Source organism: Culicoides brevitarsis, chromosome 3, assembly GCF_036172545.1.
Source record: "Culicoides brevitarsis isolate CSIRO-B50_1 chromosome 3, AGI_CSIRO_Cbre_v1, whole genome shotgun sequence".
Lineage (NCBI taxonomy): Eukaryota > Metazoa > Arthropoda > Insecta > Diptera > Ceratopogonidae > Culicoides > Culicoides brevitarsis.
The window spans coordinates 34146303-34165414 of record NC_087087.1 but is presented as its reverse complement, the minus strand read 5'-3'; the positions used below and the strand labels follow the sequence as shown (position 1 = coordinate 34165414).

At 28.5% G+C, this 19112-nt stretch overlaps 2 protein-coding genes and 1 long non-coding RNA gene across 6 annotated transcripts; 2 read left to right on the top strand and 1 right to left on the bottom strand.

Moving 5' to 3' along the window:
• The first annotated feature begins 517 nt into the window (after positions 1 to 517).
• Positions 518 to 12363, top strand: LOC134836112 (plexin-B). Of its 4 annotated transcripts, none has more exons than XR_010162255.1 (8): positions 518 to 900; positions 1299 to 2469; positions 4296 to 8503; positions 8977 to 9157; positions 9217 to 9399; positions 9885 to 9969; positions 10536 to 10625; positions 12330 to 12363. XR_010162255.1 is itself a non-coding variant. In XM_063851319.1 (8 exons), the coding sequence occupies exons 2-7, from the start codon at positions 1312 to 1314 to the stop codon at positions 10413 to 10415; spliced, it is 5874 nt and encodes a 1957-aa protein (XP_063707389.1). In that variant the 5' UTR covers positions 518 to 900; positions 1299 to 1311; the 3' UTR covers positions 10416 to 10442; positions 10536 to 11238. The 4 variants fall into 4 exon arrangements, 3 of the variants coding, with proteins under 3 accessions (XP_063707389.1, XP_063707390.1, XP_063707388.1); XM_063851319.1 differs by lacking the exon at positions 12330 to 12363 and adding an exon at positions 10357 to 10442 and having other exon boundaries at positions 10536 to 11238; XM_063851320.1 differs by lacking the exon at positions 12330 to 12363 and having other exon boundaries at positions 10536 to 11238.
• Positions 12364 to 13157: 794 nt separating this feature from the next.
• LOC134835020 (uncharacterized) lies at positions 13158 to 14585 on the bottom strand. Its single transcript, XR_010162191.1, has 4 exons — positions 14440 to 14585; positions 13934 to 14221; positions 13327 to 13611; positions 13158 to 13263 (listed from the first exon to the last, which is right to left on the bottom strand). It is a non-coding gene; the product is annotated as an uncharacterized LOC134835020 (long non-coding RNA).
• Positions 14586 to 14650: 65 nt separating this feature from the next.
• Positions 14651 to 16636, top strand: LOC134834101 (zinc finger CCCH domain-containing protein 11B-like). The gene is made up of 2 exons (XM_063848647.1): positions 14651 to 14736; positions 15146 to 16636. Exon 2 carries the CDS (start codon positions 15205 to 15207, stop codon positions 15607 to 15609), a length of 405 nt encoding a protein of 134 aa, XP_063704717.1. The 5' UTR covers positions 14651 to 14736; positions 15146 to 15204; the 3' UTR covers positions 15610 to 16636.
• The last annotated feature ends 2476 nt before the right edge of the window (positions 16637 to 19112 follow it).

Below are 19112 nucleotides of genomic sequence, written 5' to 3'. Positions count from 1 at the left end.
ACAGGCAAAGAGAAACTAAATGTTTTAGATACTCATAAGAAATCAAATTTTATTTTTTTTTGTTTTAAGTTTAAAAATTTTATGTGAGTTTTATGTTAAATAACCTAAATATCATAAAAATACTTAAATGATAAAAATTTAATTAAAAATAAGCATTGTTAAAAAATTTCGAAAATTTTATAAATTTTCAAAATTTTCAAAAAATCTTCGAAATATTTTGTGAGTTTTTTTTTAATGTTAAATAGCCTAAATATTATAAAAATACATGTCATGATAAAAAAATTAATTAAAAATAAACATTGTTAAAAAATTTCATAAATTTTATAATTTTTCAAAATTTTCAAGAAATCTTCGAAATTTTTCAAAATTTTTAAATGATCTTTAGAGATCACTAAAGATCTAAAAATTTGCCGCCTTCTAATTCAACAGATTTACCTTGACACTAATTCAAGATTCCATTTATTCGAATTAGCATTAAACAAATTCTAATTATCACTTTTATTCGTCTCGACAGAAATCCTTCCGAAGTAGTTTATTAAAATTAAATGATAAATTAAACGAAAAAAGTGCTAAAATCTGAGAGAAATTTGTGTGCGAATCACTTTACAAAACCTTCGCGCACCGATTGACGATAAAAACAAGACGTACAGATAAAAATTTAATATAAAAACGCGTAAAATAAAAAGTTGACTGAGGGGATTGGCCATCATCATCGACACACAATACAATACAATAAAAAAAAACCATACAAGAATTTGTGATTAATTAGTGCCCAAATTGGCTAAAAACCTGTAAAATTACGGAAAAACAACGGATTTTGTGCGAGTTGGCAATGCTCATGACACGAAATGATGGAATCTGATCACTATTGAGACAGAATTTCGAGTGAGATAAATGACGGTAAGAGCACTGTGTTCTACATTTATTGATTAGTGTACATAATACAATGCAATTCTTCGTCTTCTTGTTCATCGTCGTCTTTTATTAAAAAAAAAAGGCAGAGGCGCATCACAAAGTTATTTTTGAAAATTTTTTCGAATTAATTTTGGATTTTTGTAATTTCGTGATATTTTTAAAAAAATTCTAAAGTAAGTTAGGGAAGTTAATCCTATCTCCCCTATTTTATTGGATGCGCCTCTGGCTGTGTGTCGATAGACATACGCGAATGTCTGCTCATAATGGCACTTTTTGTCACTTGATTTGATGATGCGACGATGTCGTCGACGATGAATGAAGAAGAACAAGAAGAGGGACGACGTCAAGTGATTATTTATTGTTGTTTTTCCTTTTATTTGCAGGCATAGCGTAAAAATGTCCTTTCTCGTATCTTGCATAATAATCGTCTTCATCACGGCGACGAGTAATTTCGTGTCGCCGAATCCGCAAACAGCCAAGAGCTCCAATAACAGTGACATTGTTGCGCAATATACGCTCACAAATAACACCTTTTTCTCACACTTGGCCTACGATTATCGGCGAAATGTGCTGTATGTGGGCGCCACGAACCGCATCTTCCAGATGCATCAGCAATCGTTGCAAATTGTGAAGGAATTCATAACCGGGCCAAAAATTGACAGTCCGTCGTGCCATGCGAGCGGTTGCTCATCCGTCGATGACATCGATGCCGTCGAAACAAACAACTACAATAAGATTTTAGTGATTGATCACGTGGGCGATTCGCTCATCGCGTGTGGTAGCGTGCATCAAGGTGCCTGTGAAGTATTTAGTTTAGCCAAATTTCCCGACGCTTCCACGTATATTTCGCGTGCCGTTGCCGCAAATGACGAAAATTCCACGACTTTTGCCTTTATTGGGCCCTCGCGCTACACGGCGTGGAAAAAGGAAGACGTTTTATACGTCGGAGCAACATTTACGAATGTTGGCGATTATCGACATGACGTCCCAGCAATTGCATCACGCAAATTAGACGATCTCGAATTCGCGTCGTACAGTTTCCAAGAGTCTCTCGTGAACATCGACGTGAAATATCGCGATCATTTTCTCGTCAACTACGTTTACGGCTTCAATGCGAGCGATTATGCGTATTTTCTGATGGTTCAGAAGAAATCTCATCTCGCCGAGGAAGCGGGATATGTTACAAGACTGGCACGTTTGTGCGTGAATGACCCGAATTACGACAGTTACACGGAAATTACGTTGTCGTGCATCGACGAGGAACGAAAAGACTTTAATATCCTGCGGGATGCCAAAATTACCGTTGCTGGGCAAAAACTGGCGCAACAGATGGGCGTGAAACGCGACGATATGGTACTTGTTGCCGTCTTTTCGCCATCGCGTGAGATAACAAATGAGCCGCAAAATAGCACGGCAATGTGCGTGTACACGTTGAAAGATATTGACGAAGCGTTCTCGGAAAATATTCATTTGTGCTTCAATGGCACGATCAAAGACAGGAATTTGGGATACATTTCGGGACCTATTATGGATGGAAAGTGTCCTTCGACGGGGGTAAGTTTTGATTTTATTTTTCAAATCGAAGAGTTTTGTTGAAATTAATTAAAATTTTTATAATTTTTGATGAATTTCAAGCTTAAAAATTATCAAATGGGCTCTCAAAATGAAAATTACGTATTTTTTACGTATTTTTTATTTTTCAATTTTCAACCTTACGAACCATCAGAAAGGCATCCAAAGCACTTTTGTATGCTTTTTGATCATTTCCAGGCTTAAAAATTATCAAATGGGGTCTTAAAATGAAAATTACGTATTTTTTACGTATTTTTTATTTTTCAATTTTCAAGCTTAAGAACCATCAGAAAGGCATCCAAAGCACTTTTGTATGCATTTTGATCAATTTCAAGCTTAAAAATTATCAAATGGGCCTCTCTGATAAAATTCAGGCATTTCCACATAGTTTTTTTGCTCTTGATTTAGTTTTTAAAACAAAACTATGTCAAAGGAAAAAGCAACTTTTGTATGCTATTTTGATCACAGTTTTTGACAGTTTTTTTGCTCTTTAGTTTTTAAAACAAAACTATGTCAAAGAAAATTTTTTTTTTCAGTTTCAATTTTTTGGCAGTTTTGAGTTATAAAATGATTAAAAATGATAAATTAGAGCCCTCTGATAAATTTTTATCCATTTGGAGCAAGATTTGACAAAAATTGCTTTGACACAGTTTTTTTTGTTTTTAAAACAAAACTAGAAAAAATTTTTTTTTTTCAATTTTTTGGCAGTTTTGAGTTATAAAATGATTAAAAATGATAAATTAGAACCCTCTTAAATTTTTATTTTCAAGAACAAAACTCAAAGGAAAAAATTTTTTTTCAGTTTCAATTTTTTTGCTGTTTTGAGTTATAAAATGATTAAAAATGATAAATTAGAGCCCTCTGATAAATTTTTATCCATTTGGAGCAAGATTTGACAAAAATGGACATAGACACAGTTTTTTTGCTCTTTTTTGAAACACAGTTTTTGACTCTTTGACACAGTTTTTGACATAGTTTTTTTGCTCTTGATTTAGTTTTCAAAACAAAACTATGTCAAAGGAATTTTTTTTTCAGTTTCAATTTTTTGGCAGTTTTGAGTTATAAAATGATTAAAAATGATAAATTAGAGCCCTCTGATAAATTTTTATCCATTTGGAGCAAGATTTGACAAAAATAGCTTTGACACAGTTTTTGACAGTTTTTTTGCTCTTGATTTAGTTTTCAAATCAAAACTATGTCAAAGAAAATTTTTTTTTTCAGTTTCAATTTTTTGGCAGTTTTGAGTTATAAAATGATTAAAAATGATAAATTAGAGCCCCTCTGATAAATTTTTATCCATTTGGAGCAAGATTTGACAAAAATTGCTTTGACACAGTTTTTGACACAGTTTTTGATTTAGTTTTTCTCTTGATTTAGTTTTCAAAACAAAACTATGTCAAAGAAAATTTTTTTTTTCAGTTTCAATTTTTTGGCAGTTTTGAGTTATAAAATGATTAAATATGATAAATTAGAGCCCTCTGATAAATTTTTATCCATTTGGAGCAAGATTTGACAAAAATAGCTTTGACACAGTTTTTGACACAGTTTTTTTTGCTCTTGATTTAGTTTTTAAAACAAAACTATGTCAAAGAAAAAAAAAATTTCAGTTTCAATTTTTTGGCAGTTTTGAGTTGCAAAATGATTAAAAATGATAAATTAGAGCCCCTCTGATAAATTTTTATGCATTTGGAGTAAAATTTAACAAAATGGCTTTGACACAGTTTTGAAAAAAAAAAATTAAATTTCTAACAAAACTATTCAATTATTTTTAAAAAATTTTCTTAAACTATTTTTTTTTTAAATTTCAGTCAACTGGAAACATTTACAACTTTTGCAATGCTGGCTTGAAAATCAGCGGAGTGTCGCCTTTGGTAGCTGATTCTCTCTTCACATGGAGAAACGAATCGATTACTTCCGTCACAGTCACACAAGCAGGTCCTCATACACTCGCCTTTCTCGGTACCTCCGACGGTTGGATCAAAAAAGTTCTTCTTTCGGGACCTCTTCCCGGCGAATACGAGAAAATTTTAGTCGACGAAGGAAATGCCATCTTACCTGACACCCTTTTATCCCCAAAACAAGACTCTTTGTACGTACTTTCGACAAAATCCATCACAAAAATGCTCATCCAACATTGCAACATCTACACAAACTGCACAAGTTGCCTCGAATCACGAGATCCCTTCTGCGGATGGTGTTCCTTGGAGAAACGATGTACCGTCCGGAGTGCTTGTCATCGTGATCAAAGTGCATCTCGATGGTTATCCCTAAGCACAGGTCAACAATGCATCGATTTCGAGATGACATTACCGGATCGCATTCCCATAAGTCAACAAACGACAGTTCAGCTCATTATCCGAACGCTGCCTGAACTTCCACAGAACGCCAAATATCGGTGTGTCTTTGGAAATTCCGATCCAATCGATGCAAATGTCACCGATAACGGTTTAATGTGTCAAACACCGCCATTAATTCGTCGTCCAATGATCGAACCGGGCAAAGATCACGTGTCAGTCCCTTTGAGTGTTCGCAGCAGTGAGACTAACAAGGATTTTGTGTCGAGGAACTTTTCGTTTTACGATTGTTCGCGACACGATTCGTGCCGAAGCTGCGTCCAGAGTCAATGGGGATGCAATTGGTGCATTTACGACAACAAATGCGTTCATAATGTGACCATGTGTCGAAATACGGGCAGTGTCATCAGCGACGAAAGTTATTGCCCCCATTTCAAACATAACGCCGCTCCAATTTTACTTCCAAATAAAGTAGCGAAGGAAATTCGACTCGAGGTCGAAAATTTGCCAAGACCTCAAAACGCGCACAGTGGATTTTTGTGCAATGTCGAGATCGAAGGCGCGAAAATGATTTTGCCGGCACGTGTGGAAAACAATAAATTTGTCGTGTGTGAACGAACCCCATATTCGTACGAAACCGCAGCAAGCGAAAGTGAAGCACGTGTCGAAGTCCATTGGAATCGAAATCATTTTATAGACAGCACGTCAATTACTTTGTACAAATGTGACATTTTAGGATCGCATCGCGAACATGCGGATTGCAGTTTATGCGTGACTCGAGATAAAAAGTACCAATGCACGTGGTGCAATAATCAATGTGTTTACAACGAAAGTTGCATTCATGGCAGCGCCAATGAGTGTCCGCGACCCCGAATTGACATGATTAAACCTCTGAGTGGACCCATTGAAGGAGGAACGTTAATCACTATCGAAGGCAGCAATTTAGGGATTCGAGAAGAAGATGTTCGTGGCAAAATCCGTGTTGGCGACGTACCTTGCGAACTGGTCAATTACGAAATTTCCGTCAAAATTGAGTGTCGCACGGGTCCCGTATCTCGCGAAATGACCGCTTCCGTGAAAGTTGGCAATGAAGCTGGTTACACAGAATCATCGGTGCAATTTCAGTATAAGGACATTAAACTTGAGGGACTTTATCCGACAATGGGACCCAAAAGCGGGGGCACAAAACTTTCAATCATCGGAAAATTCCTTAACATCGGTTCCAACATCAAAGCATTCCTGGATCACTATGTTTGTGAAATTAATGTCACCCAAGCGTCAAATAGTCGTTTAACGTGTGTAACTTCTGGCTCGGAATCCCCCGAAAAAATCCGAACTCTGACTTTAATGATCGACGGAGCAAATCGAACCTTTTCTTGCAGCCCAAATCCTTACGTTTATTCGGATTGTAGCATCTACAATTACACCGTGGACCCGAAAATCCATCAAATTAAACCCCTGAAGAGCTTTATAGGCGGCGGACGAATGATAACAGTGCACGGAAGTAATCTCGATTCCATTCAAAAGCCGGAAATTGAAGTTTTAATAGATGATGTTGCCGTAAATAAATCTACTTGCTTCGTTATTAACCCAAATCAGATGGAATGTCCTTCCCCGCCGGTTAATGCGAAATTTTATGAGTACGTAAATGACAAAAATAAGATGAAAAATCGAGGGAATACTGTTCCAACGGATGCTTACACAACTCTGGACTACTCAACGTCATCCATGACCTCAGGCTTAACCACAAATGTAGAAGTAGCTGCCCTGAAAATGCGTGAAAAACAGCTCGGATTCCAAATTAGCTTCATAATGGACAATGTCAAGTCCGTAAAGGACCTTAACAAGCATTTTGAGAATTTACGAAGTACTCTTGTTTATGTCGAGGATCCTGTTTATTACTCTTTTGATGATTCGGAAAAGTCTTATAAGGGCGACACGCTTGTAATTGAGGGCGAAAACCTGAATGTCGCTTCGGATGAGTCGGATGTTAATGTAACAATTGGTATGATGCCGTGTAACGTCACGAGTTTGGCCCTGTCGCAACTTGTTTGTACGCCTCCAAAGGAACAACCTGAAGCGACAGATGAAAATGGCGTCGTTCAAAGCACGGGATTGCCTCTTGTCGTTGTGAGAGTTGGTAGAAGTTTGAGATACCCAATTGGGCATTTGCGGTATGACTTGAATAAGACTTTGACTTCGACACAAGCTGTTTTTGTCTTTGTGGTAGTGGCTTCATTAGCGATCGTGGTTATTTTGACAATTGTGTTGATCCTGTACCGGAGAAAAAGTACCCAAGCTGAACGAGAGTATCGACGGATTCAGATTCAAATGGATACGTTGGAAAGTAACGTTCGGATGGAGTGTAAACAAGCCTTTGCGGAACTTCAGACCGATATGACAGACTTGGCAGCGGATATTGAGAACAGTGGCATACCAACGTTGGATCATGTCAACTATATTATGAAAGTTTTCTTCCCCGGAGTGACGGATCATCCCATTTTAAATACTCCCAAGATACGAATGAACGCTCCAAGGACGAATTATGACCAAGCAATGTTACAATTCGAACAGCTAATTAACAATAAGTACTTTTTGTTGTCTTTTATCGAGACTTTGGAACAACAAAAAACTTTCAATATTCGAGATAAGGTCAATGTCGCCTCACTTTTGATGATTGTGCTCATGAATAAGATGGAATACGCCACAGATATCCTTCAAGCATTGCTTTTGAGATTAATTGACAAATCCGTGACGTCGAAACATCCGCAGCTGATGCTTCGACGTACGGAAAGTGTCGTCGAGAAAATGTTGACGAACTATATGGCGATTTGTATGTACGATTATTTGAAGGAATATGCTGGTTCGAGTTTATTTTTGCTCTTTAAGGCGATCAAACATCAGATTGAAAAGGGACTTGTCGATGTGATAACTCACGATGCGCGATATTCCCTTTCCGAGGAAAGACTTTTGCGCGAACAAATCGAACATAGTTACGTGACGTTGCACATCCTCCAAGATGACTTGGATGAAAAGATCCAATGTCGCGTCTTGGATGTCGATTCGATTTCGCAAGTTAAAGCGAAAATTCTGGATGCCCTGTTCAAAAATACGCCGTTCTCGATGCGTCCTGCAGTGCAAGATGTCGATCTGGAATGGCGTCATGGGCGCGGCGGGCATCTAACGTTGCAAGACGAAGATTTAACCACGAAAACCATCAATGGATGGAAACGACTGAACACCTTGGCGCATTATGGCGTCAAGGAATCTGCTGTGATGTCACTTATTGCCAAGCAAAATGAGGCATATGCGTATAATAACAAGCAAATTTATCCCAATTGTTATTACATTAGTAACACGTCGTCGCAACTGATTATCAATGGGGACATGGATCCCGCGCATTTGAATACGATGGCGCATCAGATGAGGATTTATCATTTGGTGCGGCCGCATACCGATGAGCATCATCATCATTTTAGGAGTAGTGCGATGGGCAGTTCGACGGAACGCACGCACAAGGCGATTCCGGAGATTTTCTTGACGCGATTGCTGGCGACGAAGGGGACGATTCAGAAGTTTGTTGATGATTTCTTTGCGACGATTCTGACGGCGAACGATGAATTGCCGCCTTCCGTTAAATGGCTGTTTGATTTGTTGGATGACGCGGCACGAAGATATGGGATTACAGATCCTGATGTTGTGCATGCATGGAAATCGAATAGGTAAAAATTTTATTAAAAAAATTAATTTAAAAAATTTTATTAAAAAATTTTATTTAAAAAAAAAAAATTAATTTAAAAAATTAATTTAAAAAATTTTATTAAAAAATTTTATTAAAAAATTTAATTAAAAAAATTAAATTTAAAAAATTTTATTTAAAAAATTTATTTAAAAATTCATTAAAATTATTAATTAAAAAATTTTAAAATTTGATTCTTAATTTTTTTTTATTTTTCAAGAAATTTTTCTATTTTTTTTTTATTTAAAGAAAAATTTTACTTTAGAAGAAATTTTATTTTTTTTTTTTTTTTTGTAATATTAATAAATTCTTTCTATTTTTTCAAAAAAATAATTCAATTTTGTTTTTTGAAATTATTATTTTTATTTTTAAGAAAATTATTTTTATTTTTTAATTTTTGAGGGAATTGAAAAAAAAATTTTTTAAATCTAATATTTTTATTTTTTTCTTTTTCAGTCTTCCGCTTCGATTTTGGGTCAATTTCATCAAAAATCCCGACTTTATATTTGATATTAACAAAACAACCACCGTTGACGCTAGTTTAAGTGTAATTGCACAAACCTTCATGGATGCATGTTCCACGACTGAACATCGTTTGGGCAAAGACTCGCCTTCCAATAAGTTGCTCTTTGCCAAGGTAAGATTTTTTTTTCATTTTAAACGAAAAATTTTTCAAAAAATTTTTTTTAATTTTAGGACATTCCACAATACCGCGAAATGGTTGCTCGTTTCTATGCCGAGATTCAGCAACAACCGCAAATAAGCGATCAGGAAATGTGTACTGCCATGAATCAATTATCAATGCGACAAAATGAGGAATTTGACACGATGGTTGCTCTTAAAGAGTTGTACATCTACGTGACGAAATATCGAGATCAGGTAAAATTTTTTGAAAAATTATTTTAAAAAAATTATTAAATTTAATTAAAATTAATTAAAAATTTATTCATAAAAATAAAAAAATTCTTAAAACATAAAATTTTGACAATTATAACTTCAATAAAAAATCTAAAAAAAAATTTTCAAAGATTAAAAATTTTTTGAGAATTAAAAATAAATTTAAAAAAAATAAAATATTTTTTTTTTAAATTAAAATTTTAAAAACTTAGAAAAAAGTTAAAAAATTTAGAAAAAAAATCAAAAATTTATTTAAAAAAAAAATAAATTTTATTTTAACAATCAAACTTCATTAAAAAAATCTTAAAATTTTTTTAAAATATTTAAAGTTTTTTATTTAAAAATTTAATTTTAATTAAAAAAATAATAAAACTTTAAAATAATTTTTTTTTATTTAAAAATACAAAAAATTTTAATTGAAAAAATAAAAAAAAAATAAATAAAAAAATTAAATGAATTTTTTTTAGATCTTGGATCAACTGGACATGGATCACAACTGCAAAAAGATGCACTTGTCACACAAACTGGAAAATGTCGCGTGCACATTAGAAGGTGAGGATGCGTTACCAAATAACGTTGTTGTCGATGCCCGACAAAATCCTAACACTTTTAATCATTCATCCTCCTTAGAATCGTTCTACGATAATAATCGTATATTGCATGGAACTACCCCAAATACTAACACTCTTAATACTAACCCAAATTCGGAAGATTATGACATAGGTGATGGTGATGGCGGCAATTATGTGCATAACATTTTAGACAATTTCGATAATGACAAAGTTGGATTCAGCAAATTCTTCTAAAAAAAAAATCGAAAAAAAAAATTTAAAAAAATCAAAATTTACTAACAAAACTCACCTCACTCACAAATCAATTTTTTTATGTTTTCGACACTTTTTTCAATTTTTTTTTTTTTCATTTATTATTTTATTTTAGACCACATTTATAAATCTCTTGGGTATTATCACTATCAGTCAAATATAATGGACTGTTAAAATCTGGCAAAAAAAAAATCAAAATTTGTACGTAGTTTCTTTAGTTTTAATTTAATTTGCACTTAGCCATTAGTTCAAAAACGAAAAAAATTATAAAAATTCCGAAAATCTCATAAATAGGTACTGATATGTGAGAAGATCCCGTGGGGTAGCTGAAACACTCAAATAGCCAGAGCCTTTAGGAAATACAGTAAAAAATATTATCTTAAGGTAAAAAGTATTAGACGACATTTAAAAAAAAAAATAAATCGAACATCAAACAAAAAATCACGAAAAATGGTTCGTAGAAAAATTTTCTACCCATGAAGGTCTTTCAGATCCTTGAAAAAATTTCAAAATTCTTCCCTGCTCAATCCCTTCGTGATAAAAAGTTTGATGTTCGATTTTTTTTTTCGCAAAAAATGCAGTATTTTTTATATATCGAATATAAAATAAACAAAAACCAGTGAATTAGAAGCGAAAAAATACAAAAAAATGTTGCAATGTAAATAGGAAAAAAATTTTAACAAAATGGAATGGAAAATCGTGTGCGTGTCTATTTTATATTAAAACATAATCTCGACTCGTGAAGCGTCAAATGACTCAGAAATACAGGTCTAAAAATAATTAAATTAATTAAAAACATATTTTAAGCGACATAATAATTAATTAATTAATTAATTAAATTAGAAGTTAGAGTAAAATTTTAGACTTAAACGGCATTTAATTAGAATAATAATAATTATTTTGACCGACATGACAAAAAAAAATCAAAAAATTATTTTTTTTTTTAATTTTAAATAATTTTTTAAACTGCCATGATAAAAATAGACTTTTTACGCATAATTTTTATATTAATATTATTGTTCCTGGAAACAACGAGATTATTTTTGTAACATTATTTTGCCTTGCAGCTCAAGTTTTCCTACTTTTTGTACCTTTTTAGAGGATTTTTCCTCCTTTTACACTTCCTTAATGTTCTCAAAAGTGATAATTTTTATTTATTTTTCTTTAAGCTGCGGATAAAATTATTTTTTTCTATATTATATACATATATAATTTGTTAATTATATAATATTAAAATAATATATATGATATATATTATATATTATTATATTAATATATATTATAATAAATAATGTATATTAAATGTATATTATTTGTATATTATATGCATGTAATATACTAAACATATACAAATTTTATACATATATATTGTATTATTATTATTATATGTTAATATATTATATAATTAACAAATTATATACATATAATATAGAAAAAGTTAATTTTGTTCGCCACATTAAAAAATGATGAAAGCTTATAATTTTTAAGCTTTCTCTGACTGAACAAATATTTCACAATCATATTTTTTAATTACAATTTTTAACAATTTTAACGAATTTCTCCCAGTGATTTTTACATACTTTATTAATTATTAATTTTAAATACAAAATACAATAAAATAAAATAATTCATAAAAAATAATAAAACAGGATAATTTTTAAGGAATTTTTTTACTGCATACTCTACATTACTATATTTTATATATAATAATGAACATTAAACAATATACAATAATACACATAGAAACATAGGATCTGAAAATGCGTGTGTGATTTTCTCAATATTTTAAGAATTTAATTTTTTGGAATAATTTTTAAGTCAAAACACACCCAGTTTAATTATTTTTTTATACACAAACCATAAAATATCAACTGCTATTAATGTGTCAGGTTTAAATGTACTTACAAACGGTATTCAAAAAATAATTAATTATTAAATGTGTATTTGTATAATTATTATTATTATAAAAAATGATAATAATAGAAAATAATACTGAAAATAAGTGCATTTACAAAAAAAAACACCCCAGTAATAAAAATTCGAGAAAACACATTTTAAACGTATATAATTATTATTAATAATAATTAGGAATAAACATATTTTGTACAAAAAAGGAAGAACAACAGCTTTTATTATTAAAAGTGCATAACATAAATGAATTATTTGGTGTTAATGTTAAATAATAAAAAAAATAAATATTAAACAAGAGGCCATTTATCGTCTCGCCAATAATAATTAAAAAATAATAAAATATACGTCGCTTTTAAATCCTTAATTTACTCTTTTTTTACGTCATGTATGTTAAGATAAAATTTAAGATATTTAAAAAAAAAAATCAGATTTTTATGCATTTTTTGTAATTTTAATGAAATTTTTGATATTATTGATGGAAAAAATTTTTAAAGATTTTGTTTGACAAAAGAAATGAATAATAAAAAAAAGCAGTTAGACGTGTAAGAGTGTATTTATAAATATAATAAAAAAATATATATGACAAAAAAAACAATTACGAGAAAATTAAGTAAATTCCAGGCATATATCAGATATAATGATGATAAGTTTAGGAGAGAGTCGTTATTAATAATATTGAAAAATATAAAAATAAAAAAAAATGCAATGTGAAAAAAAAATTGTTTTATTTAATTCTGATGTTTTTTAAAGGGTAAGATTTTTTTTAAATTTATTAAAATTTTATTTTTAATTTATTTTTTTAATTTTAATTTAAAAAAATAATATTTTATTTAAAAAATAAAAATTAAATAGTAAATTTAATACAAAAATATTTAATATTAAATTTAATTAATTTTTTTTAGTTCATTAAAATTTTATTTGAATTTATTTTATTTTAATTAAAATAAATTAATAAAATAAAAAAAAAATTAATTAAATTTAATAAAAAAAGTAATTTTGAAATTATTTATTTATTTTTTTTAATTTATTTTTATTTCAATTTTTTTACAATTTTTTAAGTTAATCATAAATTTTTTTTAAATTCAACTCAACTCAAATCTCGATCCAGTCACTAAAAAAATAAAAAAAATAATTAATTTTTATTTTAAAAAATTAATTATTTTAAAAATCTTACTTTATGTCTCTTCTTCACGTGCCAATTCAAATGTTTTTTATGCATAAAAGACTTTTCACATTTTTCGCACTGGATTCTAAAATCGTGACATTTTCTTTGATGTTCCTTCAAGTGACTTATAAAATCGAAAGATAAATCGCAGCCTTTTTCATTGCATTTGTGTTTTGGTCTTTGCACGTCGATTAGATGAACGTAAGTTATATGCTTCACACAATTATATTTTGATGAGAATTTCGCCTTGCAAATAAAACAACGATGATCATTTTTTCTGAAATCCGTTAAGCTCTAAAAAATTAAACAAAATTTAAAAATTTTAGTAAAAATCAATTTTTTTTTTAATTTTTAAATTTAAGATTTTTTAAGATTTTTTTAAAGATTTTTTACGAATTTAAAATAAATTAATTAAAATAAAAAAATAAAATAAATAAAAATAAATTAAATGAAAAATTAAGAATAAATTAAATTCAAAAAAAATAAATTAAATAAAAAAATTAAAATAAATGAAATTAAAAAAAAAAATTAAAAATAAATAAATAAAAATTTAAATTAAATTAATTTTTTAATTTTTTAACATTTTGAGGTTTTTTTTTACAAAGTTTCAACTTACAACAACTAATTTTTTGCCATCAAAATTTTTTTTGAAGAAATCTTGATCTGAATTTTCTTCTTCCGAAGCCTCTTCAACCACATTTTCGGAAGTTTGTACATCAGAAAGGCAAGGAACAATTACAGGAATTTCAGCAGGAACTTCTACTACAGAAATTGGGACATCTTGAATATCATCGTCAAGCTCCTCGTAAACTATTTCCTCGTGAATGGGATGTTCAAGTGCTTCTTCTGATACAATCTGATATTGAATTTGAAACATTTTTTATGACTTCGAAGACATGTTAGGCTGAAAAATTACAGTAAGTAAAGAAAAATTTAAAAATTTTGAAAAAATAAAAAAAAAATTTAACAATTTTTTAATATTTTTAGATTTTTAAAGTTAATTTTTAACATTTTTAGCCAAAATAAAAAAAAACAGGCTAAAAAAAAATAAAAAAAAATTAAGAAGCAGAATCTCAATACAAATCCCGATTTTAAAGCAAAATTAGCTTATTATTTACTCACTTTTGATCAAATTTAAAGATTTTTTAATAATTTAGTAAATTTAACTTCCTCACAAACTTGTAAAAATTAAAATTTTAACCAAAATTACTCAAAAAATCTCCTTTTAAAATTATTTTTAAAAATTTTTTGTTTACAAATATTACGAGTTCACTTCAAAATTCATTCACAAAACATTTTGTCTTGGGTTCTTTTTCACTCGCATGACAGCCCGTCGAATCGAAAGTGTCAAACATTGCTGGTACGGAGAAAAAAATTATCCGCCAGCACTTTATTTTTTTTCATCTCAAATTCCATTAGGTAAGTCCCTTCCTCAAAATCTCAAAATCGCATCAAAATTTTTCTCGTGCTTTTGCGAATCATCGTTTGAATTGAGTTTTTAACAAAAAATCCGAACTTTTGAAAGAAATGAAAGTGAAAAAAAAAATTGTGCCAGTTTGACAGTTTGCAGAGATTTCTACGGAAACGTACGAGATTTGTATTGAGTTGGAAAAAAATGGTGAATGCAATAAAATATTAAAGTAAAAGTTCGAAAAAAAAACCGAGACGATGAGTTGTGGCAACTTTCGTTGAAATCAATAAAGGTCACTTCGACATTCGAGTAAATATTGATTTTAGATAAAAATGTGTGAAATGGGGTGCATGTGTGTATGCAAGTTGCACGTAGCCAAAAAATTCTTTCTAATTTTTCTTCTCGTTCTTATCGCAGCTTGCAGCAGGCAACAGACATCTTTCGTCGTCATCGTCATCAAAAAAGTCATCATCATCATGGAATTACCGAAAAACTTGCATGATTGCTACTTTTTCTACTACTCGACGTGCAACAAGGGCAACGCTTGCGAATATCGTCACGAACCAGCGGCGCTCGGGCACGAAGAAACCTGCAAGTTATGGGTCGAAAAGTCCTGTTTCAATCGTCAATGCCCGTTGCGTCACATGAAGATCGAACGTAAACGCAACCAAACCCCCTGCTATTGGGAAGATCGCGGAGGCTGCCGAAAATTGCATTGTGTCTTTCAGCACAAAAATCGTGCGGCACTCCCAAATTTGACGGCGGGCGCAGCTACTGCGGCAACGGCAATGCAAGTTCCAGCAGCAGCCCGTAAACCCAATGTCCCGATCCAGATGTCGCCCGTTGTCGTTGACTACCGTCTCGTTCAGCAAATCTTGTAAAGAGATGTCGTTGCGTCACCCGCAGTTAAAAAAAGAGTACTATGCCTGCAGCAGCAATGAAAATTAATCAATTTTTAATTAATTAATTAATTATTATAATTCATATATATTATTCAATATATATAAAATTTATACAAACACACACATAAACATTAAAAAACACAAAAATTGACCGAACTTCTTTGAAAGGAGATCAAAAAAAAAATTTGGTCAAACGATTTTTTTTTTCGAAACAAAAATAGATGAAAAATTTACATTTAATATAATTAAACTTAAAAAAAATGTAACGAGAAACAAACATATAGAAAAAAAAACCTTCTCACATTAGAATTATAATAATAATAATATATTTGTATAACAAAAAAATAAATAAAAAAATGAAGTCGAACCGCAACTGAAGAAATTTCGCGCTCTATAACGATAAACTATACAGAAAACAAATAAAAATAGGTATCAATCAAATTAAATAAAAATATAATAATAAATAAAAAAATGTACTAATAAATAAATTTAATTAAAAAAAAATATTAATTTATGTGGGTGAAGCTTTGCTCTTATCATAATTATTATTATTAAAATTATTACAAACATATTATTAATAATAATATATATTCTTTCTATATAATCTTTGTTATAAAAAAAATAATCAATTTTATTTTTATTTAAAATATTTACAAAAATTATATTTTGGAGATTTCGGGGATTATTTATTTATTAATTTTAAATTTTATTTTTTGCCTTATAAATAATATTGATTATTATTTTAATGTGCGTCCTGTTTATTAATATATTATTATGTATAACAAAAAAACGGAAAATTCAGAGAAAAATTAATATATTATTAATTAATTAAAGAAACAAAAATTATATGAATAATAAAAAATAAAAGAATTTAAATTTTAACAATAATTTCGAAAAAATATTTGGACTAAACTAAATATATATGATTGATATATTGTTTCAAAATTATCAAAGAAAAAAAGTTGAAGTACATAAATAGAAGAAAATTGTTTGATTTTTATTAAAATTATTATTGTCTTAGTAAAAAATGTTATTTGGAATCACCTTAATTCTGTGTTTTATTAAATTTTAATTTTTAAAATTTTTATATTGAATTTGCCCTACAAAATTTGTTCGTGAGAGGTAATCTCGAAAACTATATGTCTCAGAGCATATGTTTCATGGAGAAAAATGTCAGTTATGATTTAAGGAATGTTTAACGCGAAAAAAAAATTTAAAAAATTTTCACTCAATATCCTCTTATTATAAAATTTATATTAACTTTGCCCTACAAAATTTGTTCGTGAAAAATAATTTCGAAAACTATACGTCTCAGAGCATATGTTTAATGGAGAAAAATGTTAGTTATAACTTGCTCGATGTTTTTCGCGAAAAAAATTTGGGAAAAAATTTTGATTTGAAGTTTTGGTTTGAATTTTTTTATTTAATCATTAAAGTACTTACCGAAAAATTTCAGGAAGCAAGTAAAAAAAAATTTTTTCCAACGAATTTATTTTTATTATGTATGAAATCTTGTTATGTTAACAAATTTTCTATACGTCTCATTTGTTAATGTTTTTTTTTTTTTGTTTATTACTTTATTCATTTTTTTTTCATCACATTCAAACATTTTTTCAAATTTATCATAATTTCTGTTTTTTTTACTGTTTTACTTATTTTTTTGTTTATTAAATATGCATATAACAGCGTAAAATAGTAAAAGCTGTTGTTCATGTTTGGTGTGTTATATTGTTTTGTTACTTTTATTTTTAATGTTTTTTTTTAACATAAATTGTGAGCTTTATCCAGTTTTTTTAATAACTTCTTTCCATGCGCACGTGACGTTTTTTTATTTTTAATTATTATTGCAATATTGTGTTTGATTTTTGTTTCATGAAAATTTTTATCATTTTTTTTTTCTACCCTATAAAAAGTATGCTATATAAAATTGACTTTTTACAATGTTTTTTTTATAATTTTTTTTTGTTCTTGTTTGAGTAATGTTGTTGTTGTTGTTGTTATTCCTTTTTTCTTTAATATATATCTAATAAAAATTCTTTAAATTCTTCGTTATTTTAATTTTTTATGTTCTTATCTTCTTCAACGAGGATTAAAAAGACAATTTTTGGTGCAAAGACGAATTTTGCTGATTCTTGGAATCAAGCCGTCACTTATCGTCTTTACGTTGGTTCGAAAATTATTATATTTTTTTCTTTTATTAAGTTTGATTTGAGCAAATTATTTGTTTTTGTGTCTTCTTCTAATAATACCTCGGTTGTTACTTTTGGTTGTTTTTATAATACTGATTGACATGGAAAAAAATGTGGGACTCGAAATACTTTTTTTTTCTTCTTTGTTTTCATCATATATATGTTAGATATGTTACAGAAAAGTTATGAATTATGTTCTATTTTATAAAAAAAAATTAATTATTTAATTAATTAAAAAAATTTTATTTTTTCTTTTAACATAACATAACTAAATATTTTATTCTTGAGTAAAATTTAATAAAAATTATTTAAAACAATTTTTTTTTTAATTTAATTTATCATTAAAATTTTTATTAATAAATTTTACAATTTAATTTTTTTTTTTTCAATAAAAAAAATTACATAATTATTTTTTTAAAAAATTCATTTTTATTTAAAGTTTATTTTATTTAAATAAAATATATATTTTAATTATTAAATTAATTTTAAAAATTTTAATAATTTAATTTTTCAAAATAAAATATTATATTTTTTAACTAATTTATTTTGGAAGCTCAAAATTAAATATTATTTTTTTCATTAAAAATTTATTTTAATGTAAATTAGTTTTTTTAATTAAATATTTTTTTTAATAAAAAACAATTCATAAATTTATTTTTTTATAAAATAGAACAACAATCCTCATCATATATAAGTTTATCATATATAATTCAAAAAAATCTATTGATTGTGTATTATTAGTTTTTTTTTGTTTAAATATATAATTATATATTGGAAAGAATCCCATTATTAAAACATTATTTATCAAGTGTGCAGAAAAACCAATTTCATCAATCAAATCAGTGTCGTATGTATGTTATGTGGACTGTGTAGATTTTTTTTAGACTTAAACGAGAGTAAAAGTTTGAATTTGCCTTCATAATCAAATCCCCAAATATTTGATTTAGATGAAAGCAAAATCTTCACTTTTGTTTTTTTTTTTTTTTTTGTTAATTTTAGCGTTCTTTTGTTAATATATATTTATATGTACAATACATTTTTCCTTAAATTTTTTTTTGTTTCGTTAATTAATTCTATACATGGTTCATTTCGTTAATCTATTTTTTTTCTCATGTTAATATAATGCAGAACACTTTGTTTATCTATGTATACATTATTTATATTAAAAATGAACAAAAATTGTCACAGGAGTTTTTTTTTAAATTTTTTATAAATATAATTTAATTAATTTTTAACAATAACAACTTAATAATTTAAATTTAATTTAAAAAAAAACAATTAAATGCGAAATTC